This window comes from Hibiscus syriacus, unplaced genomic scaffold, assembly GCF_006381635.1.
Source record: "Hibiscus syriacus cultivar Baekdansim isolate YM2019G1 unplaced genomic scaffold, ASM638163v2 tig00110391_pilon, whole genome shotgun sequence".
NCBI lineage: Eukaryota > Viridiplantae > Streptophyta > Magnoliopsida > Malvales > Malvaceae > Hibiscus > Hibiscus syriacus.
In genome coordinates this window covers 1,270,475-1,280,906 of record NW_024062719.1, presented here as the reverse complement: position 1 = coordinate 1,280,906, position 10,432 = coordinate 1,270,475, and the positions used below count along the sequence as shown (strand labels likewise).

Below are 10,432 nucleotides of genomic sequence, written 5' to 3'. Positions count from 1 at the left end.
AATAGTAAAAGAAATTATTTCTTAAAAATTTTTGAGTTTGAGTAGGTTTATCTATAGAATGTGTGTCTGTCAATAGGTTACGAATTTGATATTAGATTTTACCACATCTGATTCAACAGGTTAACGTTCAACTCATATGATCGTTATTTTTAACAGAAAATGACAATTTTAGAAAATACGAATAATCGGTGATCATTTTATAACTTTTAATAGTCGGAGGATTCAACAAAATAATAACATATAACCGGGGACCAATTGTGTACTTTATCCTAAACACTATTATTTGATATATCGATTATAAACTTTTTTTCCTTCTAAAAACAATCTTAATCTATTATTATGTGTATTTTTATTTAAATATTGATTAAAAATATACGACGTCAGATTAAAAGTGTTGATAAAAAAAAAGATATTTAACTAATAGTATATTAAATAATTACTCTAATAATAAACTAATTAATCTAATTTAATTGCAATTTCTCATAAAGTTGAGTATATAGCGCACGTAGCATATCGTAATGTATTATTAAAACGACGTGTCGAAACACACTACTAATTAAAATGTCTTTATTAAATAAATATTAAAAGATTTAATTATACATTTAGTACTAACACTATCATTTTTATTTCGTTTTAGTATCTAAACTTTATTGTTTTTAAAATCATTAATGATAATGTTGATGTGGCATGACATGTCAATTTTTTATTTATTTTTTTTTTATTTTGACATCATTTTTCTATTTCTTTGTTATTATTTTTTAAATTAGCCGTTAGGATAAAATAAAATAAAGTATTCTTGCTCTTAGCAAGAATTGAACCTAAGCATCTTACATAAAATGGAAAGCACTTAACCATTAAATTAAGCTAGTCATTTATGTTAAATTTACCATATTTTTTTATTTAGTTTATATAATAATATCACCACAAAATCAAAATTTTCCGATGATTATAAAATTCGAAAATGCGACACTTTAAATTAATGATTGAAAGTTTAGTCATTCTACTATAATGCGAGTCTATTTTCATTATATCAAACTTAATACTTGTATCATTGTTACATTAAAGAATAATTTTCATTTTATTTGAAAATAAAAAATAATTAAATAATTAGTTTTATGTATTTATAAATTTTAAATTAAATTATTCTAAAACATTTATTTATGATATTATAAACATTTAAAATATTTATTTATTTTTTAAAATCATATTAAATATTTATTTAAAATAATATTATTTTAAAATCATCTATTTAATTTTAACTAATATTGTACGGAACCAACGTGATGGTTGGATACTAAATATATAATTTACCTTAAATTTAAATTATTTAAAATTAAATATATAATTTAAAAAATAGTATTTTAATAAATAATTGATTGGATTTTTTAAAAAAATATATATTTTTTATAATATTATAAATATATTTTTTATAATTATTTCATAAACTTTTTATAAAAATATAAAAATTATTTAATTATTTTTATTTATAAATAAAGTGAAAAAAATAATTTTTAATTTAATAATGATAGCAAGCAAATTCTGGGAAATTGCAGCGAAAGGTACCTTCGTTGCTTCCAACATTTTTATAACATTTTTAATGTTTAATAATTAATTTTTTGATTTTATGAAAATTGAAAAGTTAATTATTACACTTGAATTTGTTAATTATATTTGAAAATTTGATAAATTTTAGTTTGTTTGTTTGTTTGTATATGAATTTAAGAAAACGATGTTAACTCATTATATTAATTTTAAAAACTATGTCAATCACAATGTGATTTTTCTTAGATAAGTAATCATTAATATGATTTAAATTGAAAGATATTGGACAAAAACCCAGAAGAATAAAACATGACTACGACATGCTACAAAATAGTAAAGAAATTTGTAACAAGTAGTGGTATATTTGAGACAATTTATGCCATGAACGCGGGGTTGTTTTCCATTTTAATTGAAAATTAGATCTCGTAAATTTTATCCGAATCTGATTAAACGAATTGATTTATCTAAATTGAGATTTGAAATAGACCTAAATTTCGCTTGAAACATGAAAAAACCCAATAGAATTGAAATCAATCCAAATTTTAACCAAATTGAAAGTAACTCGAATCGAACCTAATTTGGCCAAAATTTTAGCCAAATCAAAAACAACCCGAATAAAAAAACAACTCAAACCGAAAGTAACCCGAATTTAATTTGCCCAAACCTGATCAGAACCGAACATTGACTCAATTTTAACTCGATTATTGAGTTAAAGTGTACATATTTCTTTTTCTTAGATAAATGTTAATTTTATTCATCCAAAAGAACCAACCCTATACAACCAAGAACCAAACCAGACCTATACAACCAGCATCCAGCCAAACCTGTATAACCGAAACACTAAGAAAGCACAAATAAAACAGTCCCTATAAACAACATAAAAGAATATAACAACAGTAATCAGCAACAAAAGCAAAAGCTATAACAAATCCCATGCAGTCGCAAGTATAGGAGAGGGGAGAATAACCTTTGTACAACCCATAACTCTCAATCTAACAACTCTCTTGATGTGCAGAACAACTTCACTTACTTGCCTCAGATCAGTTCCGTCCAACCGACCATTCTGCTCCTGCCAAATGCAATAGAGATAACAACACCAAGCTAATCGAACAACCTTCAACACCTTGCCCTTACCATTAACTTGGACCCAACACACCATTGACATCCAAGTCCAGACCGACATATTACCCTGACAGGCACATAACACTTTCATCCAAAAATGACTAGAGAAATCACAATCAGCAAAAATATGGTCTCTAGTTTCAATTTCAGAGTCGCACAAAATACAAACAGGATCAACCTCACCACCCCAACGCAACATACAAACCTTCGTCGGCAACCGATCAAGAATAGCAAGCCAAGCAATAAACAAAAGGTGTGGGATATATAGCCCCCCAAACAACCTTAAACGAAGGAACCCTCTCCTGTTTACATCGAAGCACTTCCCAAACCTTCCTTACTTGAAATTTCTCATCCAAATTACCAACGAGCGTGTAATCATCCCTTAAGCAAAGAACCTTCTTCCATGCCTAGCTATAGCTACTCCTCGAAGGGGTTTGCCAAATGGAGCACCCCTTCAAGATATATTTATTAACCCAGGCCGCCCAAAGTGAACCAATTTGAGCTAAAAGAAGCTATAGGCATCATAGCATACACGCTCTATTCCAAACAAAGATATTCTTTAACCCCAACCACCTTCACATTGAGGAAAACAAATTTATTCCCAACTAACCCGAGCACCCCTAGCAGATCCATCTGAGCCCTTCCAAAGAAGCGAATTACACAACTTTTCAACCTGCTTCAGGACTTTAACGGGAAACAAGAATATTCGGCTCCAATAACTTTAGATGCTGAAAAGAACAGCTTGGATAAGCTGCAATCTCCCCGTAAAAGACAAGCATTTTGAAGGCCAACTACAGATCCTCCTAGTAATTTTCCTAATCAAGCCTTCACAATCCGAAAACGAAAGCCTTCTAGAAACCAAGGGAACCCCCAAATATCACACTGGAAGGGAACCAACACGAAGCCTAATACTCTCCCTCATACTAGTCAACCCCACATGATCAATCCCAGCACAAGAAAAATTCACTTTTACTAACATCCATCTGTAACCCCGACATCTTGTAGAACGCCTCCATAATCTTTTTCACAACCATTACAGCCTGAACATTTCCCTTAGTAAAAACCAAAAGGTCATCAGCAAAACAGATATGAGTAAGGCCTATCCTATTACATTTATGATGGAAATCCAACACTCCATGCTCTCATGCCAGATTCAATAATTTATATAAAACATTCATTAAAAAAAATGAAGGTATAAGGAGACAAGGGGTCCCCTATCTAACACCCTTCGCCTTAAAAAATAACCCACAAGGCCATCATTTAAACTAATTGAAAACTTAGGATGAGTAATGCACGCCCTGATCTACTCCCTAAACTGGGGGAAACCCAACATCCTAAACACCTGAAAAATGAACTCCCAATTTAGAGAATCAAATACCTTCGCAAGATCAACTTTAATCATGCAGCGAGCGGATCTATGCTTACTCCCATAACTATTTACCAACTCTTGCACAAGCAAAAAATTTTCCACCAAACCCCTGCCATTGATTTTGCAAAATTAGCAGGCAACCCAAGCTTCAATCTATTAGCAAGGATCTTAGTAATACACTTGTAGACAGTGGAACAATACGATATCAGTCGAAAATCAGAGGCCACTAGAGGGGTAAAAATTTCGGAACAAGCGTAAAAATGGTGGAGTTAAACCCAGAAGGCAAAGAATACGACAGAAAGAAATATTTCACGGTAGAAATAAAATCATTACCCACAATTCTCCAAGCAAGAAGAAAAAAACTCGCAGGGTGCCCTTCCGGACCAGGAGCCTTATTTTCATTCATAGAGAACAAAACACCTTTTATCTCCTTCGACTTTACTGGAGCAATCAAGCTTTCCTTAAAATCAGCAGGAAGTTCCCCACCCAAAATCTCACTGAGCAAATCATCCGAGATAGGAGCCACATTAGTATCAACAGACCCAAGAGCTACAGAAAAATGTTGAATCAAATTCAAAGAAATATCATCAAACTTAGCCAACTTCTGCCCCTGAGAATCCTGCAGAACCTAAATAGAATTATATTTCTATCTAGCAGTCACTTGCTAAAAGAAATAAGCAGAATTTTAATCCCGACTTGATAAATTAGACCCTAGACTTCTGCCTCAGGAACTTCTCTTCAGCCCTATAAAGCGCATCCAAGACAAGACTAACCTCTTTCTCACGAGCAGTATTCGCAATTGAAGTGCAACTCAACACTAACCTCTGTATTTCCTCCAGATCCCTCTGAGCTTCAGCAATCCTATCAGGCAACCTCCCAAAGTGCTCATTATTAAAAGCTTTGAGTGGACCTTTCAAACGCTGTGGTTTAGTAAAAAGAGCCACAAGAGGATTTCTACTCACCGACAGCTTCCACGAATCTTCCACAACTCTGAAAAAATTCAAGTGATCAACCCAAAAATAAAGAAGTCAAATGGCCTAAGCGGTCTACCCACAAGAGCCTTAACAACAATATGACTAGGGCAATGATCAGAACAATCAGGAGCAATAAATTCCACTTGGCGGTGGTGTTTGATTAGCTTAGAATGTTTTTGAATAAATTAGAATTGTGAAAGAATTGGAATATGTAGGAATTAGAATCTAATTTCATATTTTTTTTTATTGACAGGAAATGGAATTGGAATTCAATTTTATATTATGTTTGGTTCACAGACATGTTAGATAAATTTGATTTTAGTAATGTAAAATGATAGAATTATCTTTCTTGTTTTTTTCTTTATTTTAGTTTATTTTATAACTTATATGTAGTAATATATTATAAAAAATTAAAAAATATTAAATTTTTATTTTATTGATTAATTATTTATTTCAATAAATTATAAAAATCATGCTAATAAATATTATAAGTTAAAATTATCGTAATTAAAATATGTTAATAAGTTATCAAAAGATAGAGCAATATTTCGATACATTTCAATCGGAGTATGTTAATTAGTTACCAAAAAAATATACCAAAAACTATTTTTATTCAATATATGAATTAGAAACTCGATCCGATACGACTCAAAATAATAAAAAAAATATTTTTATTTAATAAAAACATTGACTTAATTGAAAAAAATTATATATAGAGGGGTATTATTGTAATTATTCTTAAATATATAAGGTAAAATTATATTTTTTTTTCGGGTCGGTCCGGTTTTTTTCACCCTAAACTCGAACCTGACCCGACCTGACTCGAATATCACACTTAAAAAAACCCGACCCAACTCGACCCGAATATCACACTTAAAAAACCCGACCCGACCCGAACAAAATAAAGTTTCATCCGACCCGACCAGAAATAATAAAAATTTATTTTTATTTAACAAAAACAGTGACTTAATCCGACCCGACCCGAATTATATATATTTTCGGGTCGGTCCGGTTTTTTTCACCCTAAACCCAAACCCGATCCGACCCGACCCGAATATTACACTTAAAAAAACCCGACCCGACTCAACTCGAATATCACACTTAAAAAACCCGACCCGAACAAAATAAAGTTTCATCCGACCAGACCCGAAATAATAAAAAAATTATTTTTATTTAATAAAAACAATGACTTAATCCGACCCGACTTGAATTATATATATTTTCGGGTCGGTCCTGTTTTTTTCACCCTAAACCCGAACCCGACCCGACCCGATCTGAATATCACACTTAAAAAAACCCGATCCGACCCGACCAAAATAAGGTTTCACCCGACCCGACCCGAATATATGAATTAAAAACCCGACCCGACCTGAAATAATAAAAAACTATTTTTATTTAATATATGAATAAGTTACCAAATGATTGATGAGGGTAGTATGATCAAATTTCAATTCCCTCCATCAAGGGAATTGAATTCCATCCATGGAATTAAATTTCGTCAGGGATTCCAATTCCTTTAAAAAATTTGAACCAAACATGAGAAAGTGGTAGAATTGAATTCAAATTCCCACAAATTCCAATGGACTCCATCCAACCAAACGCCACCTAAGGTTGATCAATAACATCAATTTCCTCTTCACGGTCTAGGAAATCTTGAATAACATCAACCCCATTGTATAAATATTTCAGTTTTATTATTATCTATTTTTTAGCAATGTGTTAAATAATAAACTAGTAAGATAAAAATCCAAGTATATATATTAATTATTTATTTGATTTGATCTTTAATTATCTTATTAATTAAATATCTAAACTTAAAATTCATACACCTATTCAAATATCTAATAATTAAAAAAATCTAAATTAACTTTAACTTATAATTAATTAATAATTACGATGAAATTGTGTTTTCTCTGTTAAATACTTTTATATAATCTAATTCTAATTCTGTAAAATAATAATAACTTTATCATCTCATAATTTATATTAAATTTTATTTAATTTTTTATTTTTACTTTCTATTTTTTAAAATTTAATAATAATTTATTAATTTAATATCAATTTTAGATTCCATTAATTAATGAACCAAAACATTACATTAATCTTTAAATAATTTAAATAATAATTTATTAATTCAATATTTCATTTTGGATTCTATTACCATGTTTCGAAATTATTAAATTATTTTTTAATTTATTTAAAATAAATTATTGATTATTAATTTAATATTTTACTCATAATTCTGCAATTAATTGTTGATATTAATATATAAATAATTACATTTTCAAAAAATAATTAAATGGTTATAGTAATTCATTAAGAATACTTCAAATGTATAGTTTTAATGAAAAAATCTCGTTATATGATATAATTTAATGAAAAAAATATCGTTATATATATATTACGATTTAGCTTAGAACTTTTAATTCTATAATTAAATGAAAAATTATACTTGCAGTCCTCCTATAAGTTAACTATTTAATTTAAGCTCTTTTAAAAGAAAATTTATAAGTTGAATCCCTTAAATGATGAGATGAAACTGTATATTCTTATTTATTCTTTTTCATTGATATTGAAACACAATTTGAATAGCAAACGCACCACACCCTCTAAACTTTTAACCCTTTGTGTGTGGCTTTAATTCTACAACAAAAATTCTTGAAGTAATATTGTTGGATAAGATATAGTTGATGTTTTAAATTGATAAATAAAAATTGTTTAAGTACTATATTATAAGTTATAGTTAAATGGCCAAATCACTATCTTATATTTTCTATTATTAAAAATCATTGAATGAATTCAATAGTAGAAGAGAATAGCGTCTTTTAGAGGACCCAAGATCGAGCGGTTGTGTCTATAGAGCGTGTATGCATTGTCAACGATTAAGAAATATAATGAACACATATTGTCTTATAACCATCGAGTACTATTAGAAAAGTCTTTCTATTATTTTTGTTTACAAATTTACGTTATTAATTTACTCCTGCATTCGGATCCATATGTCTCATTGTTATTTTAGATCTAAAGGCCATAATACTCGATCTATAATTTACATTACTACCACCACTATTTTTAATCGTATTAGAAGCAAAATCGTCAATAAAACCATAATATCGTAGAATGTTCTCTTGATTCATTACTTAGCACTGATTTCATTATTCATACGTGAAGCTTACATAAAACTTAAAAAGACGGCAATTTCACAGAACAAAGCATAGAACACAGAGTCATGCAACAACGTCCAACAATCTGCTAAGTTGGACCAGATCACTGTGATATTTTTTATTTTTAAATGCATAAAGCTAGTACTTATCGTTCATTAATGCCGTCGTTTTGACACCGGAAGTTACATCGATTCTGCGAGTCCTTGGTTGTAAGGAATCATGTTGTAGCAGTCGAGATTGTCGCCGGGGCTAATTCCGAGCATTCCAGTGTACCTTTTGTAGTACTTGATGCGGTCCTCTACCCTAGCGTCCGGAGCAGGAATATTGCATTCTAGGCCACCGTTGATGATATTCGTGAGCATACCGTACCCCGGGACCCTACCTAACTGACGGTCGTAATCGGAAGGTGTCCATATTCCGGTGATAACGTCATGGCATGAAGGCTTCGGTGGCTGTGTAGTCATCCAGAACCAGTAAGAAGCCTCAAAGGCCATCGTAGCGTTTCTTATTAGCATGTCGGGGTCTTGTAAAAGCTGGCCCTTTAGCCCTATGCTCTCTCCATATTGCCCGTAATTCGCGTTCCTGAGATATCAAATTTAAAATCATTATAATAACGTATAATGCGCTGAAGTTTTAGATCTTTTAAATAAGAATTAAAATTTTTAATTAAATCTAGTTGAAAAGTAATCGGAAAGTTACCAAGAAAGTTGAATAGGGCCCCGGCCACAATATCTTACACCAGGAACACATGGGTAGTTTACGTTTGCCGCACAATAGTCACTAGGGCATCCATCTTCCTTGTTCCAGCAATATCCCCAATAATCTGGACCTATATCTGCTGGCCATCCAGTTCCACCTACAGAATCATCAAATTCATTGTTCAAATGATACTATATTTTTTAATGATGTAAATCCATTGTTGTTTAAACGGAGGGGTTGTCACAAACGTTGTTTGTCTGAAAATTTTAAATTTTTATATGATATATATATTTTTTATATTTTGTTGATAATTTATTTTAATTCTTAAAATTTCGTTTTTTCTTAAAATTTTATAAATTTATTCTCTAGCATGAAATGTTATATCTGTCTCTGTTGTAGTACTGCATTAGATAACAGTTTTGAGGAAAATAGAATTAGACAAATCACCGGTAGTTTCGTGAGAAGTTTGGCCTAAGAAAGCAGCAACTTCCCTTTTCCGAGTTTCTTCATTGCCAGTCGCGGCAAAGTCCGGAAAAGACTTTGCGGCAGCTATGAAAGCGTCATAGGTGTAGAAGTTGACGGCATGGCACCGAGGGTCGTTTCTAAACGGAAACATCTCTTCAAACATTTCTCTTGATATAATCTTGCCGAGTGCGCCGCCATCGACGTCCGGGCCGGGTGGAGTGTCGGGGCTCGGCGGAGGAATGCCGGGGCCATCGGTGCAATTCATTTGGCAACCCTTTTCCACGCTGCAGTAGTCGTCAGTGGTGCCACACCAGCCGTATGCGCTACAACATAAGCCTCCTGGACAAGGAAGACCATGATTTTCCCTCCCACATTGAGCGGCTGTGACTAGGAGCACATGGGATAAAAACAAAGAGGAAACTAAAAACAGCCAAAATCTCATTATTTTGAAACGTAGGTAGATTTCTATAAACTTTGCGAGTGATGAGAAGTGCTAGAGGATCAGGCTTTATATAATAGATGGGATAATGGAAAAACGTGTCTTGCTCCATCAACTTTTAAATATTTTAATTTTATTTCTAAAATTCATCCTCCACTCATTTTTAAATGATAAAATAATTTCAATGACCAAAAATGCCTTATAATATACGATTTTAACCAACTTTTTTTGGATTTGCCAAAATGACCAACTAAATCGCAATGCGATAGTCGATTATCGCCAACGACTGGTGGTATTGCAGTTGTTTCTTAAGAATTTTCTCTAAAAAGATAGTATTCGCGCGGACGTGTCGAAGACACGTATTACCATTACCATTACCACGACCACGACCACGACCACGACCACGACCACGACCACGACCCGAGACGAGACGAGACGGACGGCGGCGGCGCGCGAGAGTCCCCCTTGTTCTCTATCACTCAACAAGGAAGTGGGAAAGCCAAGCCTTAAATACCATTCCCAATAGTGTTTCTAATACTATGTGGGATTTAGCATTACCAACACTTGTTCCCAATACTATGTGGGATTGAGCCTTAAATAGTGATATTATTTTTGAATGTTTTGCTTAAAATTGCAATAATCGCGATTGATTGTAGAT

At 31.9% G+C, this 10,432-nt stretch overlaps 1 protein-coding gene across 1 annotated transcript; it reads right to left on the bottom strand.

Moving 5' to 3' along the window:
• Nucleotides 1-8,135: 8,135 nt before the first annotated feature.
• On the bottom strand, nucleotides 8,136-9,826 carry LOC120123214 (endochitinase 2-like). Its single transcript, XM_039142147.1, has 3 exons — nucleotides 9,318-9,826; nucleotides 8,871-9,027; nucleotides 8,136-8,753 (listed from the first exon to the last, which is right to left on the bottom strand). Exons 1-3 carry the CDS (start codon nucleotides 9,775-9,777, stop codon nucleotides 8,354-8,356), a joined length of 1,017 nt encoding a protein of 338 aa, XP_038998078.1. The 5' UTR covers nucleotides 9,778-9,826; the 3' UTR covers nucleotides 8,136-8,353.
• Nucleotides 9,827-10,432: the final 606 nt, after the last annotated feature.